General features: G+C 43.9%; 1 protein-coding gene across 1 annotated transcript in view; it reads left to right on the plus strand.

Annotated features, from left to right (window-relative positions):
• The window catches only part of EFEMP2 (EGF containing fibulin extracellular matrix protein 2), a 725,363-nt gene that overhangs the window by 622,540 nt on the left and 79,208 nt on the right, over window positions 1–23,615 (plus strand). The window contains exon 10 of the mRNA XM_044060512.1: window positions 15,467–15,662. Coding sequence (XP_043916447.1) covers window positions 15,467–15,662 — 196 coding nt within the window. The remainder of the gene's footprint in view (window positions 1–15,466; window positions 15,663–23,615) is intronic.

Here is a 23,615-nt window from a genome sequence, read left to right on the forward strand (position 1 = left end):
TGGCTAGGGTGCTCTGTGTGGCCTTGAACCAAGTCTCAGTAACTGCACACATGTCAGCATCTTCTAAGGTGAGGAGTGCATCCAGGGAATGCAGTTTTCTGTTAAGGCTCCTAGCATTAAGCAACATAACCTTGAGTTTTTCTCAAGTGGATTTCTTTATGTTAGGAATTTTATTGTTTTGACATTGCCTAAAAAGGCACTATGGGGGAGGCAAGCATCTTTGCCAGTATCTGAAAGCCTAGAGGTGAAGACTGTCTCTGGTCGACCATGCTTCCCAAGCTGACAGATGCTGGATTCCCTTGGACTGACACCAGAAGCTAAGCCAATTGTTGAAGTCAGTCATTTTTTGTCTGCATTGTAGCATCATCCTGGGTGAAGATAAAATGCTACGTAGTACTAGGGACATACCTGCTTTGAACACATAATCTGAGAGTTCAGTCAAATTTCTCTTCATATAGTCTAGAGAGGTACATCTCAAGTCATTCACTCCAACGTGTACTATGACAGAGTCATAACGGTAATTGTTGTTGAGTGACTTGAGTGCTTGTGTGATTTGGCAAATCCTGGCACCTGCTGGGCAGATAACAATTAATTTCTCCTTGTCCAGCCTGGAGAGGGGAACATCTGTGTGTCTCGCTATGGAATCGCCTCTGACCAGGACATTAGGTTTTGCGGTGTTTTGCCTTGAGGGCTTATTTGTTGAGGCACTTGTATATGTGTTGCTGTGTGAGTGGGGTCTGCTCATGCTCCAGTATGTGTGATCTGTTTACGCTTGGGAGCTCTCTGGTCCTTTTGTAGGCTCTTAGAGTGAGTGACTCCACATAGGTGGGTCTGTGTAACTTGACTTTGTCTTGTGTGACAGGAGAGGTGTGTGTGCTGACAACCTGTTTGATGTCTTGTTTATTGTTACATGAGAGGATTGAATCCAGCTTCATGGTATAGTTACATCTCTAACATACTGTATTTGTTTGCTTTAGGAGCAAGTGGCTGTCAATATACCTGAGGCAATTACTACATTGCCCTAGGATGCCTATGTCAATTAGGCTAGCTGGTGAAATGTTGGGGAACTGGATGTCCACTGTAGCAGGTTAAACCATACGTACTAGTTGTTGAGTGGGCAAGTTGGACTAGATTTTGCTCTAGGGCTAACTTGACTAACTAAACAAGGGGGCTTATTCTGGTGAGGATTAGGGGTAAAGGAGCATGGTGATGCGGCTCAATGCTCAGCTGAGTTGCCCACAGTACAGCAGAGAAGCTTGGGAGGGTTCAATTGACAAATGTGTAGGGAAAAAATAGTTTCTAGGAGTTTACAACTATACAGGGCACTGCTAGCCCCCATTGTGTGGTGTGCAGGTACACATAAATGCAAGGCTTATATAAAAGTGAAATTAAACAGTTTTAAACTATTCAGCCAATAGGAAATCACATAGTGATCCTTCCTCCAGCAACCCTCAGCTCAGACAGGGCTATATCCACACACATCTGCCTCAAGGATGCAGGGGATCCCTTCTTAATGTAAAATGGCTGGACTGGAGTTCTAGTGTATTAAAAAGCAGGCTAGATTCAGTAAGTCTGGATCTAGTCTATGCTATCCAAGCAGTATTACAGTACAAAAGAAGTACAGATAATGAAGCAGGCACAGGCAGAAAACCAGTTAAAAGGTACCAATTAATGCAGGTAAACAGTTAAATCCATTTGGAAAAAGTACAGATAAAACTCAAACTTAAATTCTTGTTCTTATCTTTGGATGGCTTGGATTCAAGCAGAAACACTCTAGACCTCTGGCAAAGGACACCAAATGCAGAGCAGCCCCAGTTAATTGAGACAAAACCCATGAAAACCTGAGGCTTGTATACAGGCAGAATTAAACAGTTTTAAATTAGTCTGCCAATAGGAAATCACATAATGATCCTTCTTCCAGTAATCCCCAGCTCAGACAAGGCTATAGCCACACTTTTCTGCCACAAAGGTGCAGGGGAGTGCTTCTTAATATAAAATGGCTGGATCTGAGTTCAAGTGTATCAAAAGCATGCTAGTTTCAGCAAGTCTGGATCTAGTCTATGCTATCTGAGCAATATTACAGTGCAAAACAAGTGCAGATAATGAAGTAGGCACAGACAGAAAAAACAGTCAAAAAGACACCAATTAATGCAGTAAAACAGTTAAATGTAGTACATCAGCATACTTCTGCCACAGGGGGTTGGAAAAATACATTTTTTTAATGTAGAGTAGCTGGTTTGGAACCCAAGTGTAACAAGACCACACAAACTACCTACAACAGCCCTACAACTAACAGATACAATGTAATACCGTGCAATTAACTACTTAAAGCAGCAGCAGACAATACATTTTTTTAAACTGCTGAAGTACAGTCACAGTATATAAGAGAAGTGCAAAACAATACTTAGAGTCCTTTTGTGTGTTTCCCAATTCAGACAGACCAGGCAAACACCTACCAACACCAGATGAGCATTCCCAGTCCTCCCAGTGCAAAAGCACAGTAAAGGAGTGTCCGGAGTTAAATGCTACCACAAAGAAACATAGAAGATACAAAATGGTACCACAAACTAAGATATGGATACAGCAGTGTACCTTAAACAGCTTATAAAAGTGTAATTATTCAATAAAAGTACTTAGCTTTTTATAAATAAGCCAAGAGCCACTCATTTGTACAGAATTTATAAAGGCAATAAAAACAAGATAAGCTGGTTAATAAACCCTTCATCCAATAAAACTACATGAAGAAATCTCAAGTGTTTCACCAACCTAAATAAAACAGGCTACCTCCCAATGCATCAGATGAAAAATCCACTGACCTCTTGCTGTAAAAATGAGTGCTTGCTAGAGTGTAAAATTCCACTACTTTATACAACAAGCAATCAATCTCCTGTATTATCGGAAGCATCCACTGCCTGCTACTGAAACATAAGTATAATTTTTACTTGGTCTGCACTTCTTGCATTGTATTTTACTGTGTGCTGTTATTTTATAACTGTATTTTATTGTATTTTTGCTCTTTCCTGCACTTTTAGCCTAGCATAGACTTGGTTCAGATTTGCTGGACCCAGTCTGTTTTTACAGTTTCTGAACTCTAATGCAGCTTTCCTCCACAAAAGAAGCCCCCCTACACCCCAGTGAGAGTAGAGTGTAGCTAGGGATCTATCTGAGTGGTTATTGCTGGCCCAGGGCCCAGTCTGGTGTGCTACTATTGTTTAGAGTGTTAGAAATCAGTTTAATTTCATTGCTACTTGTTGCCCACATTAACTTGGGTTTTTATGGTGTGCACCACCCGCATAACTGCACAGTGGAGGATACCTTTGGTGGTTATAGAAGCTAACCCTTAGATAGATAATTTTCCCTAAGCAAAATGCTTGCACTCCATCTGAGATTTCTCACTATTGTGCTTCACTGCTCAGTTAGACACTCAGCTGACCCTCTGAGCTTCCTCCATAAGTCTTACCCATTAGGTCCATCGCAGTTTAGAACTTTTTCTTTCCCTTAGCCATACCTGGTCCTTCTAGTCTTCTCCCTGTTACTAACCGCAGTACTTCAACTAGCATCATGAATGGACAATTTCCCACCATTTCTCCAGCCAACCTGATGAACAATTGCCTCATGTACACTGACAACCCACTTCTCCTAATTCACACAAATTCAATACGTGAGAGATGCATCTATGTTAAGAATTTAGAATTTAGAGTCTCACTCAAAAATCATTATATCAGATACTAAGCAGGTTGTTAGCTCACATGTTTCAACTTCTGCATCATCCATGCATACAAAACCTAAACCTACATATGCAGAGGTTCTCGCTAGAAGCCTACCTAAAGATCAGAGACCTCCAAAACATAAACACACTTCACTTAATACATTCCCAGCAAATCACAGTATACATACAAACGTGCACACCAGTATCTCACCAAACATGTCCCTAAGGCAAACCACAAAATCAAATGTTTTAGTCATAAGTGACTCCATTGTGAGACACACAGATGTCTCACTCATCAGGTTGGATAAGGGAAGATGAGGTTCAGCTGTCTGTCAGCTGCCAGGATCTGCCACATCACACATGCACTCAAATCTCTCAACAACAGGCACTGTTATGACTCTGTCATAGTCCATGTTGGTGTAAATGACTTGAGATCTACCTCTCTGGATTATATAAAGAGAGACATGACTGAGCTCTTTGATTATGTGTCCCTTGCAAGTATGTCCCTAGCCTTAAGCAGCATTTAACTTCACCTAGGATGATGCCTCAGTACGACAAAAAATGATTGACTTCAACAATTGGCTTAGTTTCTGGTGTCATTCTCAGGGGTTCTAGTACCTATAAGTCCGGGGTGATATGGTTGTTAGGGGTCTACTTTGGAAGCTCGAAGGTTCAAAACTTCTAACTTCATATGGTTGAGACCATAAGATCGAAGTTTTGAAATTTGTAATGGTTTAAATGGAGATTACCGTACAGTGCAGAATGGACAATTTACCATTCTCTTCACTATAGTACAGTCTTGGAGTTGGTATATTTAATTAAGAGGGGGTGTGAGGGGTGCAGGGGGGCTTGCACCCCATGCATAAACCTAAAACAATTTTTTTTTCTGGAAGTTTCAAACTTTCAAAACTTCAATGTTATGGTCTCTACCATATGAAGTTTGAAGTTTTGAATATTTGAGCTTCCAAAGTGGATCCAGTTGATAGATCACGATGCTTTGCCAGAGATGGTCTCCACCTGTTACATCTGGGCTTTTGGCTACTGGCTAAGGCTGGTACCTCCCCCATAGTGCCTTTTTTATGCAATGTCACAAAAACAAAATTCCCAACATAAAAATACCCTCAAAAAACAACCTTAAGGTTATGGTGCTAAATACTAGGAGTCTAAATCTGAAACTGCACTCACTGGAAGCACTCCTCATCTTGGAAGATGCAGATATCTGTGCAGTCACAGAGACCTGGTTCAAGGCTGTGGCGAGCACCCCGGCCATACTTGGATATAATGCCTTCCACATGTTCAGACCACAAAATGAACATGTGAAAACTAAAGGAGGAGGAGTATGTTAACTCAAATGCCTTGGAGCAGATAACTGGCAACCATACAGGGGGCCCAAACATTCTAGACTTGGTGTGACACCAGGGAAATACTGCCAGTCAAGCTGTCTGGAATTTTGTAAATAATCATATGTCATTTGTGAATAGTAATATGATTCATATGCTTGTCTTACAAATGTAAGAGAACTATATGTTATGTGTATATTAAACTACTGGTGCAGAAGTGTGTGTTGAACTGTATGTTGTGTACTGAGCTTCAAGAATGTGCCCACAGTGTACCCTATGGAAAAGAACAGAAATGTATATAAAGTATATATCTGTGCAAATGTATGTTTTAATAATAGAACATACAGAGTTAACTTGCAAAACTTCAAGAAAATAAGTTGAAAAGTAAATTGTTTTACGATTGTGTTAAATCTCAGTAACACGAAACAATGGTTGGATAGAGAGGGTGCTGGAGGTTTTGGCTTGGCCACTCAGCAGTGATCTCGCCCCTGTAGCTGTGCCAATGAGGAGTCTTATTGGGAATCTGGAGAAAGAGGGAGAAACCAGCCCCAGACTGACTGTGATTTCTGTATGCTCTTAAGGGGCATTCCCAGTAGTGCTTTAGTTTCTGCAAGCTTGAAATCTTTTCAGTAAAAGACAAAGGGACAGAAATTCACTGTGTATTTAAATATCACTCAACAGACAATTAACCAGTGAAAAAACATGTATAATGTGGGCCTAGATAATTTTGTGTCAGTCTCCCACATAGAACAAAAACACCAGGCCAAGCAGATTTCTTAAAACAGAAAACAAAATGGAGGAGGTAAAACAGAAGGTGGGTCTATCACAGATAAAAAATATAGGTTTTCTTTCCTCACTCAGCAAGGAATCCCCAGCAGGGCTTTAGTTTCTGCAAGCTTGAACTCTTTTCAGCAAAAGACAAAGGGGCAGCTATTCACTCTTTATTTGTCACTGAAGAGACAATTAACCAATGAAAAGATGTGTAGAATGTGAAGCGTAGATAATTTAAGTGTCTATCTCCCACATAAAACAAAAACACCGGGCCAAGCGGATTTCTTAAAACAGAAATCAAAATGGAGGAGGTAAAACAGGAAGCAGCTCTATCACAGACAAAAAAATACAGGTTTGTTTTCCACACCCAGCAGGGAATCCCCAGCAGTACTTTGTTTCCTCAACTGCAAATCGTTTCAGCAAAAGACTGATCAGGTAGATTTTGTACTGGACCATAGGTTATCCATTCATATCCCATGTCCTATTTGGTGTAGCACCTGGTAATCTACAGCATCTTTTAGGAGGCGGTGGACAATTTACCATTTCTCACACTTTATTTTCGAGGAAGTAGGTAGAGAGTGAGTGCTGCTTATTAGATCTCATGCAAAGTTAGAAATTTGTAGAGTATGACAAGGTATAGAACTGGGGATGAAACACAATATTTTTATTTACTAGTGTTAATAATTAATTGAAGGACTAGTCTGCGACAATTTTAGCTGTGACCTGGGTGCAGTGAAACTAAATATAGACTAAGCGTAAACCAAATTGTTAGGTGCAAAAAATAAAGGTAATAAAGTAGAATTGTAAGATGAGCAGTACTAATCTATGTTGCTATAGAAAAAAACACAAACAAAACATATGTATGTTTTCTGTTGCTCCCCATCCCACACTTTACAAGCAAGCCTTTGTGCAGTTGCTGCATTGAAGTATTTGTGAGTGGAGAGACCCACAGTCCATCTGTACTCTTCAGTGTGACAGTCAAGCGCCACCAGTAATATCATCATCTGTAATGGGCTTGGGGGAAGGGGTTTTGATTTGGCTCCATCCATTTCCCTGTGCATGTTCCAGTGATACCTGTGGCATTAGTCATGCAATGGACTTTCCATGGAATTATCACTTGCACACATTTTTGATAAACTTACAGACTTCCTCCCCACCCCCTTGAAGCAAATGCCTTCACTGACTCTCTGATCTTTCCAGTCTCTGTTGAGGACCACATACAGACAACATGTTCCTGTACATGTGCCTCTCCCCTCCCACCCTAAGAGAAGCGATTAGGCTCAGTCCCCTCCATTCTTTTTCTGTCCTTAGTTGGCTCCTCCAGGGGTGGCATCACTAATCAATCCCAGGCTGTTTGTGTTGCAGTCAGGTCTTTATCTTACTTTATTATGGAGCCAACCAGATAAAATACATTGACTTGGAAAGTGCTTAACAGGGCACAGTAGTAGGAGGGAAAAGCCTAAATCACATGAGGGAAACACAGAGAACAGTCCTTCCAAAGGTTCGTGTTGACATACAATATGCAAAATATGTTTTTTTACTTATAGCACGGGAAGGCACAAGTATTTAACCAACACGTCTAAATTATTTACATTCAGGTGCAACATTTACATTCAAATGAGTTAAAAAGGTAAATCCTCAAGTTTTGCTTGGAATTTACTGAACTCCTGACTGGCCCACATTTAAATGGGGATATGATTCTAATAGGCAGGGGCAATTTTCAAAAAGGATTTCTCTCTGTCTAACAGAAAAAAATGCTGATCTTCTCAACATTAAAGATCTATGATCAGGTCTTCCTCTTCTCTCACATTTCAATCTCTCACAGACTGCAAGATCCTAAAGCTCTTCTAACTCCTTCTCTGCTTCTATACCATATCGTTAAGCTGCTGCTCAGGCTTTATTGCTTCTATTCTTCTTAACTCTCTCTCACTATATGTCTGCATCACTAACTTTCTGGCTGCTGTTTCTACATCATGTACGATGAGAGTGACGATTATCATCTGTAATGTTTTAACTGTATAGAATTGTTTAGATGTGTACTAATATATTACAACATCTTGTAGCAGTTTGTTCTTTCAACTTATTTTTTGTATAGTATTTCTAATGTGATCTTTATTGTATTGGATTATACTGTATTTGTATTGTACTGTATGTGTAGCTTTTCTCCCCAGCCCTCTGCTGAAAACGGGTTCTGTAGATCAAGTCAGTCCACCCCGGTAAACAAATGTCAAATAAAATAATAAGTAAAATAAATGTAAGAGAGGGAACATAGTCTCTGATGATTACTTTCTTAGCAAGTGGCAAACAGTATCTCATGTTGATTAATCTAAAAGTTAGCCAGGTCAATAGAAGGGATGCTCTACCAACAACTGGAAGCCACTTGACTTATTGTTGCAGAGTACAGTGGTGTTATCTAGTGTCTGCCTACACAAAAAAAATACGTTTTGTCTCAAGTGGTCTAAAGAAGGATAATAATGTGGCAGCCCTTTAGCATCTAGACACACCAGATTAGGAGATGTATTAGAGAGGGTGAATGACATGAAATGAAGAAACAGATGTATGAAACTAAATGTACCCATAACAGACACTGGTAAGTAGTTTTGCCTTTGTCTTAAGCTGTTGGTAAAGGTTTCTGCGGCAAGCTTGATGCAGAATAGGAAATGAGGTCCCAGTTTAGGGTAAGGTCAATAGAATTTACTGAAAAAAAGATATACACCTACATATGTTGCCTTTGCTTTTTTGGTTGTGAGATGACTCTGTACTCTGTACTTAAAAGTCATCCTTCTGCTTTTCTCAAGGACATGGTAGTGCATGATACAAGGTATATAAATTTTTGTTCCTTTGGGGAGGCTGAGGGAAGATGGAAAGGGACTGGATAGGCGCATTGTTTTCCAGTGTACAAGTGTAACTGATAGCATTTTGAAAGGATGGGATGTGGGAGAACATTTTGCCTCCATCGATGTATGCAAGGTGTACCAGTATAAGCCAACTATAAAACAGCAGATGTAATGTGATCCTATCTCGCCTACATTCTGTACTGATGGGTTCGGAGCCGATCCTCGGCTCCGACTCGGCACGCCATACTATAGAACGAAGTCTCTTATTGGCTGAGCTATCCCACATCCCAGGATGCACCACCACTGCTTCCCCAGATCTCGTTTGCCACTTTACAGCAAAGACGTGGTCTCGGACTTGGCTGAGCTAAGTGCTTATTTCTTAAAAAATTTCTGTCAAGAATTTTTGATTAATCTACCCAAAAACTGTTTTAACAGCTATCGTTGTTGAGTGACTTGAGTTTGAGTTATTTTTGTGGTAAAATTTGTCTTTAATTTGAGGGAAAGGATCCCGTTTAAGTTAGAGGGGCCTTGCCCTCGCGTGTGATTGAACTACTTAGTGTGAGTCTTGTTGTAGTATTGTAGTCTAGTTGGTCAAGTAATCCCGTTTCCTGTTAGAGGGGTCTTGTCCTCATTCACGTTTTCTTTAAGAAAATTTGGGAAAAGTTTCTTTTCTGTGGTAGTGATTGTGTGTCAACATGTCGAAAGAGCACAGACCATCTGGGTTCAAAAAATGCTCTAAATGCAGTTACAAAATGTCCATAACGGACGATCACTCTTTGTGTGTGTATTGTTTAGGCCCTAAACATCTTCAGGAGTCATGCAGCATTTGTCACGCTTTTTCCTCCCGGGTCCTCCAAGAGAGGAAAAACAAGTTGATTTTAAAAGGGCTTATTGCACCTTCTTTTGAGGAGGCTTTATCTTCTTCCTCTTCACCTTCGAAGAAAAAGAAATCGTCGGCTCCGACCAGCCCGTCGGAACTGGCCACAAAGAAATCTCGGCAGGCTTCTCCATCGGCTCAACGGACTTCGGAGCCGAGGGTGGAACGGTCTGCCTCGATGCCTCCAGCCTCGACTCCTCTGGCTTCGGAGCTGACGGCTAGAGCTTCGAGAGGCGGGTCACCTTCATCGGCTCCACTGTCTTTGGAGCTGATGAGAGTTGCCCGCTCAGACTCTTCCCCTTCAGCACCGAAGTCCACTTCGGCTCCGAGGGAAATTGCAATGGTTGTGTAGTCTCCCTCGGCACCGATATTTATCGAGACTATTTTGAGCCGGTCCCCCAGTCCTTTGGAACCGGTGGAGAAGTCGACTCGAACTCGTTCGATCTCTTCTCGGTCTTCGAGAATGTCGGATTCGGACATAGACAGGGTACTTCAAAGGCTGTTTCAGTCTCCAGTCTTCCAAAAGTTGGTTTTGGCTCCAGCCCAGTTGGCTCCGGAGTCGGTTGCCCACCCTGTTGTCTTGGTTCCTCCTCCAACAGCCTCGGCACCGTTGGAGTCAGTGCTGGTGGAGCCGGTGGAGGTTTTCAGGTCGGCTCCGACCCTTACTCCAACCCCGCCCTTCGGGTCGGAGTTCGGTACACGGACCTCCTCGGTCGGCCCCGGGGGTGACGCTTCGGGACCGATGTTTTCGGTTCCGAGCCTCCCTCTCGGTGCGTTGGCTGCGGGAGTGCCATCTACTGTTGTGGCCTCGGGGGGTCGGACCTTCCCAGGACTCTGGGGGTCCCGCCTTCAGGGCCATGAGGAGTGCTTTGGCCAAATCTTCTTTGGCCACCTCCACCGTCTCACTGGCACCTTCCCTTGGCATGGAGACTGGTTCCTTTGTCTCAAGACACCGGAGCCCTGGGGCCTGAGGTCACCCCCATCGGGGGTTCCCTCCTTCCTGAAGGTACCTCCAAAGCGTCTTTGGAGGAACCTCCAAGGAAGAGACAGTGCAAGAGGAAGCACGTCGACTCCCCTGACGAGTCTCTCACCTCGGACACCGACCTCGATGATGCGGAGGGGTCCCCCAAGTTGTTCTCGGATGATGTCTCCTTTGCGGACATTTTGGAAATCCTGAAGCAACGAGGTGACTGGCAGTCCAAACCCCCTTCCGCTGAGGAGTCGGTATTCCTCAAGGCCTTCGGGGCTCAGCCCTCTGCCTCCTGGGTGTCTCCGCCCTTCGATGAGCTTCTGGATTTGATCTCTCGAAGGGCATGGGAGCACCCGGATTCTGTGGAACTGGTGCCAGCTCGCCCCAATAAATTTCTTTCAGCCCCCCCTGAAAAGGATTTTCTCTCCAAAGGTGTGGCTGTAGATGCCCTGGTGGTGGCATCTGCTACCGAACAAGATGTGGCAAAGGCTTCAACGTCCGTCCATCCTCCTAATAAAGAGTCCAGGGGCATGGATCGGTACGGGAAGTGCACCCTTACTTCAGCAACCTTTACTTTAAGGTCTCTGAATTATCTGACGCACTTCACCAGACTTCAGAGGGATCTGGTCAAGGAACTTTCAGATACCCTCTCTGGTAACCTACCTGAGCAGTTGGCCCAGATGGTTAGCTCTCAGCTGGCTACCCTATCATCCTTATCGAACTCGTCCATGAGGCTCATTTCATATGCAGCTGAGGGGGCAAGCAGAGCGACGAGAACAGGTGTTGCTCTATGGAGACAAGCCTGGCTTCGCCTGTGTCATTTTTGCGGAAGCCTTCAAGTCTTCCTTTGCCGACGCTCCCTTCAATGGATCCTCTCTGTTTGGACCCAAGGTAAAGGACACCTTGATTCGCTGTGAACAAGAGGGTAAGACTTTGACTGCCGTAGGGGCATGGTTTTCCACTCCCTTCAGGCCTTATCCCAAGGCTAGAAGAGGGGGGAAAATGTGGTTCCGTAAATCTCAAAAGACTTACTCCTCACAGCAGGGCGATCCCCCTTCTAGAGGCAGAGGAGGGGGAAATTTTTCAGGAAGACGCCGTCCCGGAGGCGGCGGAGGTCCCCGCAACACTGGAGACCGCGAGTCCTTTCGTGGCTCCTCAACCTTCCAGCATCCCTGAAGGATTGCCCAACTGTGCAGCTCCGGAGCCAGTCGGGGGTCGTTTTTCGAAGCACCTAAAGGCCTGGGAGAATATCACTCAGGACCGATGGGTGCTCCGAATCATCGCCGGAGGTTACACCATCCCCTTTTCTCAACCCCCCCCTCCATCCCGAAAAATCCCGGACCCGCCACCCAGTCAACGGGATCTTGCAGCCATCGAAATCTCAAAGCTGCTTCAAAAAGGAGTCATCCAACCGGTCCCCGCAGGCCAGACCGGATTAGGGACTTACTCAAGATTCTTTTTGGTGCCAAAAAAGACCGGGGACTTGAGGCCCATTTTGGATCTCAGCAAGCTAAATCGATCAGTCAAGAAGTCCAAGTTCCGGATGGTCACCTTGCAATCCATTCTCCCGCTGCTGGAGAAAGGTGTTTGGATGTGCTCCATAGATCTCAAGGACGCCTATTATCACATCCTGATAGATCAGGCGTCCAGGAGTCACTTGCGCTTCAGCCTGGGAGACAGTCATTTCCAGTTCCGTGCACTGCCCTTTGGTCTCACCACAGCCCCCAGGGTGTTCACCAAATGTTTAGCGGTGGTGACTGCTCACCTGAGAAGTCTAGGATTCCAGGTGTTTCCATACCTAGACGACTGGCTCCTAACTGCCACCTCCAGGCATCTACTCTTACAAAACCTAGCAGCCACTATATCTCTAGGCAACTCCCTGGGAATCACCTTCAATTGGGCAAAGTCTGAGTTGCTGCCATCTCAGCGCATATGGTTTATCGGAGTAGAGATAGACTCAAAGCAAATGCGGGTCTATCTTCCTACAGAGAGGATAGAAACATTACAGTCTCAAGTTCGAGCCTTGCTCCTCAAATGCCGAGCCCCAACCAGGATGGTCTTACAACTGTTAGGTTCCATGTCAGCCACCGTTCTCCTAGTCCCCTTGGCAAGGTTACATATGAGGATTCTCCAGTGGCTCCTGTCAGTCCAGTGGTCTTATCAGGATCTCCCTCTCAGTCACCTCATTCTGATCACAGAGACGTGCAAACAGGACCTTCGTTGGTGGCTTCTTTCCTCCAACCTGGATCAGGGCGACCCGTTCCACCACCTCCAGTGGCCACATTGACTACGGACGCCTCCCAGACGGGGTGGGGGGGGACATTACCTGGGCAGGTCAGTCCAAGGCAAGTGGCATTCCGACGAGAGTCTCCTCCACATCAACATACTAGAAATGAGGGCGGTGCTTCTATCACTGCAAGCACTACACGATTACCTCCCCCTGGGAATGATTGCCATTCAGTCTGACAACATGTCAGTAGTCTGGTACCTGAACAAGCAGGGAGGGACCAGATCCTACCCCCTTTGCAGAGAGGCCATGAAAGTATGGGATTGGGTGATTGCAACCAAACGTTTTCTGGTAGCAACACACATTCCAGGGAGATCCAATGTGATAGCCGACAGACTGAGCAGAACTATTCTCTCCCCTCACGAGTGGTCTCTGAACGACAGAGTGGCAATTCAGATTTTCAGAAGATGGGGAACTCCTTGTTGCGACCTTTTCGCAACCCCCCTCAACACGAAATGCCAACAGTTCTTCTCTCTCACCCCAGTTCCGGGGGAGATTCCCAAGGACGCCCTAGTCCAAGCTTGGCCCACCGGCCTGCTATACGCCTTTCCACCGGTTCCCCTTCTTCCCAAGGTGATCCAGAAGGCGATTCGCTTGGAGAGCAAAATGATTTTAGTTGCCCCATACTGGCCTCGTCATGTCTGGTTTCCCTTTCTTCGGAAATATGCACTGGACGGTCCATGGTTCCTGGACCAAGTTCCGGATCTCTTGACCCATCAGTCGGGACAGCTTCATCAGTCCCTCCACTCGTTGAGGTTAACAGCTTGGCTCCTCCTCTTCCGACCATAGTCAGGAACCATGCTTTGGACCCGGAAGTCATACATATCTTGTCCTCGGCCCACAAGACTTCTACTAAGAAAATGTAAAACAGCAAATGGAAGAGATTTGCTATTTGGGCCCAACTCCGGGGATTAGATCCCATAACTGTCCCGGTGTCAGAGGTCTGAAGTTTTTAGCTTCTCTGTTCAATCAAGGTTCTTCGGTCTCTACCATCAAGGTTCAATTGGCAGCTATTTCCAATTTTCATGAGAGCATAGAACCACCTTTGATGAACAACAAGTTGTGTAAAGCCTTCATGAAAGGTGCTGGGCTGCTACGGCCCCCGATATCTCATCCCGCTCCACCGTGGGACCTTAATGTGGTGTTAGGTGCTTTGACCTCTTCCCCCTTTGAACCGGCAGCAACTTGTGACTTGAAATTTCTTTCTTGGAAGACTGCTTTATTAGTTGCAATTACATCAGCCAGAAGAGTTTCGGAACTTCAAGCCCTATGTGTCAAACCACCATACCTGTTTTTTCACAAGGATAGAGTATCCCTCAGACCGAATCCATCCTTTGTTCCTAAGGTTTGTTCTAGTTTTTGTCTGCAACAGTCATTGGAACTTCCAGTTTTCTTCCCAAAGTACTCAAACAGAGCGGAATATGTCTTTCACACCTTGGATGTCCACAGACAATTGCGCTTCTATTTGGATAGGACGCACCAAACACGGAAAACAGATCAGTTGTTTGTGTCCTTTTCGGACAATAAATTGGGCAAAGCCATCACGAAAGTCACTATTGCCAAGTGGATCAGAGACTGTATCAGTCATACTTACTTCATTTCTAATAAAGAGCTTACAACTACAGTGAAAGCTCATTCTACCAGGGCTATGGCTACTTCGGCAGCCTTTCATTCTAAGCTTGCCATTAGTGACATTTGTGCTGCGGCTACCATGGTCTTCTCCTCACACCTTCATTTCTCATTACAAATTGGACGTGGCATCTCGGGGGCGAGCTTCCTTCGGTTCCACAGTTCTCAGGAGTGTTTTCCAGTGAGCCACCCAGGAATCAGGTGCTAGGGACGCTGTCCCATCAGTACAGAATGTAGGCGAGATAGGATCACATTACATCTTTTAGTTATGTACTTACCATAACTTTAGATGTATGGGATCCATCTCGCCTACATTCCTAATAACCCACCCTCCTTCCCCCTGCCTTGGAGATCAGAAGAGACCGGACGGTTCGAGTTCAGCTGTTTCATCTTGAAACACCTGGAAATATTATATCAACAGTCTATGTGTGTGTGCATGTGTGCGGACAAACAAGATCTGGGGAAGCAGTGGTGGTGCATCCTGGGATGTGGGATAGCTCAGCCAATAAGAGACTTCGTTCTATAGTATAGCGTGCCGAGTCGGAGCCAAGGATCGGCTCCGAACCCATCAGTACAGAATGTAGGAGAGATGGATCCCATACATCTAAAGTTATGGTAAGTACATAACTAAAAGTTATAGATAATTCCACTACCTAAAAATCAGCAGAACTGTCGCTCTTTCTGTATGATCTAATCAAATGAAATCAACATGTATTTCCAAAACAGCTTTCAGTACTTAGTGCCCCACACAGTAAGTACAATAACATAACATTGAATTGTAGAACTACATGTAACAGGCTAAGCAATGACATCTACTTTCACCAGCTGAAAGGAGAGTTAAAGTAGTGCCAATTAAATATAACAATGAACTAAAGACATAGTTCATGCAAGTAACAAGGCCTTGTATCTATCACTGTAGACTCTATAGCCTGTATGCAAACAATGCAGCACTAAGAATACAGGTACTGACTTAATAGTAACATCTATTAACTGTTTTGCTCCAACCAAGATTTAAAGTTGCACTTTTTTTTCTCATTTCTTTACAGTCGCTGCATGTGTCCTACCACAACACCAGCATGTCGGGACCAACCAGCTTCAGTGGTATATCGTTACATGAGCATCACCTCTGACAGAAGTGTTCCATCTGATATCTTTCAGATTCAGGCTACCAGCTTCCACACAGGAGCGTATAATACTTTCCAGATCCGGAATGGTGATGAACATGGAGAGTTTTATATCAGGGTAAGGAGCTGTATGTCTCAGTCATAAGACAGGTATATATTACATTATACTTCTGCCTTGACAGAATGAAAGCTAAAGAGGTGATTTAGAAAGAGGAAGTGGATACAGCTAAGAAAGGTTACTTTTGTGGTTGACTAACTTCATAAATTGTTTGATGTAATATTATACAAATGAGCAAAGTGCAGTTCAGGGGTCCAAATTTAAAGGACATGCTATTCCATATTTTAAATAGGTTTCTGCAAGTTAATATTTGAAAAAAATGCTCATATCATTTTAAACTTTGTACAGTATTCTGTAAACAGAGATGTGTGATGCAGTCACATTAAACTTGCTTCATAGTTATATCTTAGCCACGTACTTATAGTTGTCAACAACCTATGACTAGTGGTAGACAGTATCAGTATGTTAATCCAGTAAATACACTGATGTCACAATACAGTTTTTGTGGGAAAACATGGTATGATCTTACAGAGAAAACTGTAGGCTGAGATGAATTATAGAAGGGTCACTGTAGATGCATACTGGGATGAAATCTGTCTTCATGGACTATGCAGTAAGAGGAGAAAAAATTATTAAAAATCATGTTTAAAGGTGTAAAACAACCTTATGTTTTTGCACAAAACATGTTTACATTCATCTTTATGTATGCAAACACTTTTTTTTATGCAAAAACAAAAGGTTGTTTCACACCCATTTACCAATAAAATTATTTAAAAAATATGGAAGACTACATACACAGCCGTGTTTACAGCATTAATATTAATGAGCAGGCAGAAGGCAATTATGTCACTTTGTGTTCTGGCTCTAATTATGCTGGATTAACATAGGAAAACAATCATGAATTAGTTATATAATAAAACCGTTAAATCAACAGTTTGGCAAAAAATAATCATGAGTATTCCCTGATCCTTTGGGAATCCTTGTGTCTTGATACACAAGACATCACCTATAGCCAGGGCTTTAGTTAACCTCATCTTGTTTTAGAAAGATGCTACTAGGGCCACAGACCAGGAATGGTAAAACTCCCTTCCTCATACCATTTATATATAAAAAAGTATATATAAAATAATAAAATACTTACCGTAACCAGCCAATCAGAGCATTTCTATATTAACAAAACAGTTAAAGAAATGACTACACCAAATAGCAGTAAACTGACTAAAACTTATAAATGAAATATAATTCTAAAAGACCTTGAGACCTTAACAAAACCTTTATTATTACAAAAATACCATCAAGAGTTACAGAAGAAAGACACAGAAGAAACAGTCCTTTCATAAAAGTAGTGTAAACTACAAAAAGCCATATTCAATAGAGAAGCAACCAAACTACGCAATCACAATAACCTATTAAAATGAATGGGGAATATTAATGTAAAACAGTCAGTCAGGAGGAGAAGGTAACCACATACACCACAAATCCAGTCTCACATAGACCTATCGCAACAGCAAACCAAAGACATAAACACACAAAAACATACTCGGAGGCTCTAAATAAAAATCTGCACAAGCAGCAGAGACCTCCAAAGCAGACATCCAAGCAACCGCTACCCCACAACAATACCCATGTATCACATAGTTCACAAAGTCAGTGTGCCACACAGTCACAGCCCTTAAGGCTAAACAACACACCTAATACACTTGTAATAGGTGACTCTGTTGTCAGACACACTGATGTCCCACTCACCAGGCTGAACAAGGAGAAGGTCACTGTAAGCTGCCTGCTGGGTGCCAGGATCCGCCACATAAGACAAGCACTCAGGTCACTCCAAAGCAAGTACAAATATGACTCCGTCATTGTCCATGCTGGTGTGAATGACCTGAGACGTACCTCCCTGGACTACATGAAAAGAGACATAAAGGAGCTCTTTGATCATGTAGCCCAGGCCAGTATGACCCTGACCTTGAGTAGCATCTTACCCTCACCAAGAATGATGCCACAGTATAAAGACAAAATGATCAATTTTAACAATTGGCTAAAATATTGGTGTCATTCAAAGGGGATCCAGTGTCTGTCAGCCTGGGATGACATGCTCGACAAGCCATGTTGCTTCGCTAGGGATGGCTTGCACCTGTCACCCTGGGCTTTCGAATACTGGCTAAGGCTCTTGCCACCCCACATAGTGCCTTTTTTTAGGCAAGGCTCAAAAGACAAACCCACCTCCATAGACAACACAAGGAAAAAGAAACTAAGGGTAATGCTGCTCAACACCAGAAGTCTAAACCTCAAGATGCACGCACTCGAGGCTCTCCTCAGTATGGAGAATATCGATATCTGTGCAGTAACAGAAACCTGGTTCAAGGCTCCCGAGAGCACCCCAGCACTACCAGGGTGACCGAACCACAAAAGGAGGGGGAGTATCCATATTCATCAAAGATACCCACACCTCCAGGTTAGTGGCACTGCACGAAGCATCGAAGACAATCCATGTGCAACTAACAGTGGGCAAAACTGCCTTTCAGTTTGTAGCCTGCTACATACCACCCTCCCAAACTCAGGAACCCCACTCGGCTTTCCTGAGAACACTGGAGAATATGAAGGTCTCTTCAAACACCATTATTTTGGGTGACTTCAAATACCCAAACATAGACTGGGAGCACTACTCAAGCCCCAACACCCTCGCCCAACTGTTCCTAGAATTTATAAACTCAAATGCTATGGAACAACTGATCACCACTCCAACAAAAGGGGAAAACATATTGGACCTGATCATCACCAACATGGAGACTCTATGTCCCATACCAGAGGTATACCCCTCATTGGTAAGATCTGACCATAAATTAATCTCACTGGACATCCATATCCTGTCCCCACCCCCAGCCAAGGAAACCACGGTGAAGAACTTCTCAAAAGCAAACTTCACACTTCTCAAAACTGAGATGGAATCCTTCAAAACCCCCAGGCCAGTGGAAAATATGGCCCAAACCACAGAATCCTTTACAAACGCATTCTATGGACACCTACAGGAATGCATGGACTGTGCTATCCCAAATAAAACCAAGACTCACTCCTCCAAAGGCAGGAGACCTGTCTGGTGGACCCCAGCCATAAATAAGCAATACAACAGAAGGAGGAAACTACTACATGATAGAGCAAACTCCCAAAAAGGGAAGGCATCTCTGATCAGTACTAGCAAGAAACTACAATCCCTCATAAAATCATCTAAGGCCAGCTTCGAAAGAAAAATTGCACAAGACGCTAAAGATAATCACAAGGCCTTCTTTAGTTATGTCAGGAACCTGGGTGGCAACTCCCAGATATGCTCTGAGTTAGTGCAAAATGACAAAAAATACACTGAACCCACAGACATTCCCAACATCCTGGCAGACAGGTTCAGTGCAAACTCCCCCCCCTTCCCCCCCAAAAGAGCAAATGTCTATCCCAACAGAGTGTAGCCTCCCTGACATCACAGATGCACAGGTGAGAGCTGCCCTCTCCAAAGCAAAAAACACAGCATCAGTGGGACCGGAAGGTGTCCCGGGCTGCGTCTTACACGAGCTCCAAGAAGAACTGAACCCTCACATAAAGTCACTGTTCAATCTCAGCCTTACTACAGGATATGTACCCAAGGAATGGCGTACAACAACAGTGGTCCCACTCAACAAAGGTGGTGCCACAACGGACCCCGGAAACTATTGCCATATAAGCCTGACTAGCCTGGTCTGCAAAGCTATGGAGCGTATCATCATGGAACTCATAAACAAAGACATTGGGAACCTCCAAACACTGGATCCTACCCAATTCGGCTTTGTTAAGGGCAGATCTTGCCTCTTGAACCTGGTCGACTTCTTTGAAACAGTCACCAAGGCCATAGATGAAGGGAAGGTAGTCCACACAGCCTACCTGGACCTCACTAAAGCCTTCGACACAATATCCCACTCTGGCATCATAAATAAGCTCACCAACTTAAATATCAACCCCTATGTCACAAGATGGGTTGCAAACTGGCTCAGGGATAGAACCCACATGGTCAGAATTGCAGGTGCCATGTCAGACTCTAAACCAGTTACAAGTGGCGTAACACAAGGCTCAGTCCTGGGACCTCTCTTGTTCGGTATATATTTCTCTGAGGTACAGGCTAACACGGGAGGACTATGGCTGACCAAGTTTGCAGATGACTGCAAACTGGGTGCCATAATCGACTCGCTGACTGACACAAGCATCCTCCAAAAGGGTCTCACAGAGACGGATAACTGGTGCCAGAGCCATGGCCTAAAGCTAAATGCCAAAAAGTGCATAGTCATCCCCTTTGGGAAAAACAAAGTGCCCACAAATTACCACATAGGTGGTAATCCATTAAGTACGGAAGAAGTAATTAGGGATTTGGGGACCCAAGTAGATAGCAATCTCTCCTTTGACAATCACGTTGCCAAAGTGGTTAGAAAGACCTTCTATATAGCCCACCTTATCACGAAAGGGTTCACATCTAGATCAAGAGAGGTCATTGTGCCCCTCTACTCATCACTCATCAGGCCCATAATTGAATACAATGCCCCATTTGGGATGTACCTTACCCAACACCTGCAGCAACTGAAAAGACCCCAAAAGTACCTCACCAAGAGGATCAAAGGACTCAAACAGATGCCCTACGCAGTTAGGCTAAAGAAACTCCAGCTCTGCTCAGTTGCTTACCGCCTACTCAGAGGCGATCTGTGCCTGACGTATAAAGCCATGTCCAACCCAGAATTAATGGACATGCTCCACCTCAGGAAATCCAAATCCCTTAGAGCTACATGCTCCAGGGACTTAAACCTCAGCACAGAAATAAATAGGACATGCTGGAGGAACAGATTCATATCCTAGAGGCTCCCCTCACTCTGGAACAAGATCCCAGTCCATGTTAGGTGGAGCTCCTCAATGACCCTCTTCAAGAGAAATCTTGACGAGTGGATGGGAGATCGTAAGTTTACCCGTGGGATCTCTTCTGTGTCCCTACTGGACAGAGGCACAGTAAAATAACCTTAAAAGGGCTATCTTCTGTGACCTACTATACAGAGGCACAGTCAACTAATCTAAAAGGGTGGTGAAAGCCAAACACTCTCTGGCTAGGCTTATAAATGCCCTAGGGCAGACAGCCTAGTATCAACCTATGAACCTATGAAATTAAAATATACAAAAATGTATACAAGGAATATGTGGCAGTTTGCTTTGTGTGATAAGTGAAATATCTGTGGTGTAGGAGTTGGGAACTACTTTAGTGACTTGTGACATTGCCGTTCATAATAAAAAGCATTCTCTAAAGCTACAGTACAAAATCTAGAGGATTATGAGTGGGTCACTAGATGTAACTAGTTAGCGTGGTCATGAAATGGATCATCTTGAGAGTCCAAAATTGAGAGCTTTTTTTTTTTTGAAAAAAGAGGTTACCCAGTCTAATTAATAGAACACAGAAGTTGCCACAGAGAGAGGGGGGGGCTGTCATGTTTGCCCTGATCTCAGAAGTAAGGAGGCTGAAAAAAAGTTAACATTTCAATTCAGCAAAACAGTACATTTTAGACTGTCAGTGGCGTAATGTTTGCACCCAATTCAAAGGTAAACTACTAAATATCAGAATATATAGAGAGAAATAATGAATCTCTCAGCAAAGGGATCCCAGCAAGCAGAGAGTTTAAAAGGATTACTGAAATGTTTTTTTGTTTGTGTCTTTCGGCTTTTCCCGGTTAGGGGTCGCCACAGCGGAACTCCGGTCCGCTAATGATTGGTAGTTGATTTTTACGTGCCGAGTTACCAGCCCTGATGCACAATCTTCAACGAAGGTATGCCCATTCACGCATGTCTCCACGCAAAAGACGCTCTAGCTGAGAATCGAACTGGACAGCATCTTACTGTGAGGTGACAACGCATGTATCAAAGTTAAATTAGCAAAAGTAGTCACTACTATGCAAAAAATGCAGTTTCAACTTTGGCATTTATAAGCACGCAAGTTTGTGACCAACAGTACGCATTGTGAATTTAGTTTCTGATAGGATTATTTGTGCAGCAGAACACATTCTCTGTTCCATTGTTAACATAATTTACTATGTTCAGTGCACTGCATGCCAGTGTTTTATACTGGCAAAACTCATTGTGTTCAGAATGAAAATTTATGAAAGTAATGGGTCTGTTTGAAATGAAGATAAACACTATTTATTTTAGACATTTTGAGTTCTGAAATGTGTTCTAGGTTTTGAAATTGCGAGTTTTACAATAGAAAAAATGTATGCAAATGATGAGTGGGGAGGGGATTCTGACCCCCTGTGGAGTAATGGGAGCTTTCTTGGAAGCTTGTGTTCAGAGCCTTTAAAAATCTTGACTTGAATGACTGTTTCAAATTTTAATATTGTGTTGAAGTCCCATCAGATGTTCTTCGTGTTTCACTGTTGCAGTCATCACATTTGAGTTATCTGCCTGCAGGTAGCCCTCAGCCGGCCTGAATACCAGAGTCTTGGATTCCTGCGTCAGATGCTGTCTCTTCTTTCATGACGTCAGGTTGTCAGGGGTACAAAACATGCAGCCGATGCCATTACATCAGTCTTTCTTGCCGTGCGGTGCCCGAAGCAGAAGCAGTTCACAAGTGCCGGTTGGCCGACTCCTGAAATTTTCGTTTTCGAGTTTCAGAACCGAAGTCCTCAAAAAGATAAGTACCCCGTTGGGGATCTCTTTTCTTGCTCCAACCGATGTCAGTAAAAGTTAACAATTGTCTTACCTTGCGCAGTACGACACTCCTGGAACCATGGCACCTGCCTCAGACCCCTTCCCTGCAGTCCCAGCAGGTAGGCCAGATTCTGCACCCTCAGCTTCAAACCCTGAACCTTGCAGCCTGGCTAATTCCTTGAGCTCTCCAATAGCATCCCTCAGTAAACAGGTGCTACATGTCATTCTGGAAGCAAGGAGGCATAGTACTAGAAAATCCTATGTGGAACAGTGGAAAAGATACTGTTCCTGGAGCCAGACTCAGTGGATGGGCATAACGGTAACCAGCTTACCTCATATTTATCAGTACTTAACAGAAAAGCTCCACAAGGGCCTATCCTTCTCGTCAATTAAAATTCATGCCTCTGCCATTTCAGCACATTATAATACTGAGCCACCCCTCTTCTCTCACCCCCTGCTACAAAAATTCCTTAGAGGGGCCAAAAATTTAAGACCCCCCCAGGAGAGCCCCTACTCCAGCCTGGGACCTTAACTTCATATTGGAAAAGCTCACTCTACCTCCCTTTGAGCCAGCTGCAACTGGAGAGTTGAAATTCCTTTCTTGGAAAACAGCCTTCCTTCTAGCCATCACTTCAGCAAGAAGAGTGTCCGAATTACAGGCCCTCATGACAGTGGAGCCCTTCATTATCTTCCATGCAGACAGGGTTTCCCTCAGGACCAATCCTTCCTTTATGCCCAAGGTGGTGTCTAGTGTGGCCCTAAACCAGTCCATTCATTTGCTTACTTTTTTCCCCCTAATCCACAAAAAAAGGAGAATGAATACTGCACTCTCTGGACATGCACAGACAACTTAGATTTTATCTGGACAAGACTAAGCCTCTCAGAAAATCTGAGCAGCTGCTAGTTGGCTTTGCTGCAGGGGAAGAGAGGAAGGCCATTTAAAAGCAAACCATTTCTAAATGGATAGCCCATTGCATTCATTTCTGCTAGAAGCACCATGGAAAACCTACCCCACAGGGGATAATATCACATTCCACCAGGGCTGCAGCTACCTCTGCAGCCTTTCACAGAGGAGTCCCTACCAGGGACATCCTAGAAGCTGCTACCTGGAGCTCTGTACATACCTTCACCAAGCACTACCACATGCCTATTTTTTTCTAAATCCAGAGCTAGTTTTGTCACTGCAGTCTTGCAGGGCTTAATAGCTGGCCCTAATGATCTCTAACTTCCTCCTCCCCCCTTTCTTAGCTTTGGGAATCAACCCAAATGTGATGACTGCAACAGTGAAACACGAAGAACATAGTACAGTTCTGTACACTT

The sequence above is a fragment of the Protopterus annectens genome, chromosome 2.part0 (assembly GCF_019279795.1).
Source record: "Protopterus annectens isolate FY-2018-M chromosome 2.part0, PAN1.0, whole genome shotgun sequence".
In the NCBI taxonomy this organism is placed as follows: Eukaryota; Metazoa; Chordata; order Ceratodontiformes; family Protopteridae; genus Protopterus; species Protopterus annectens.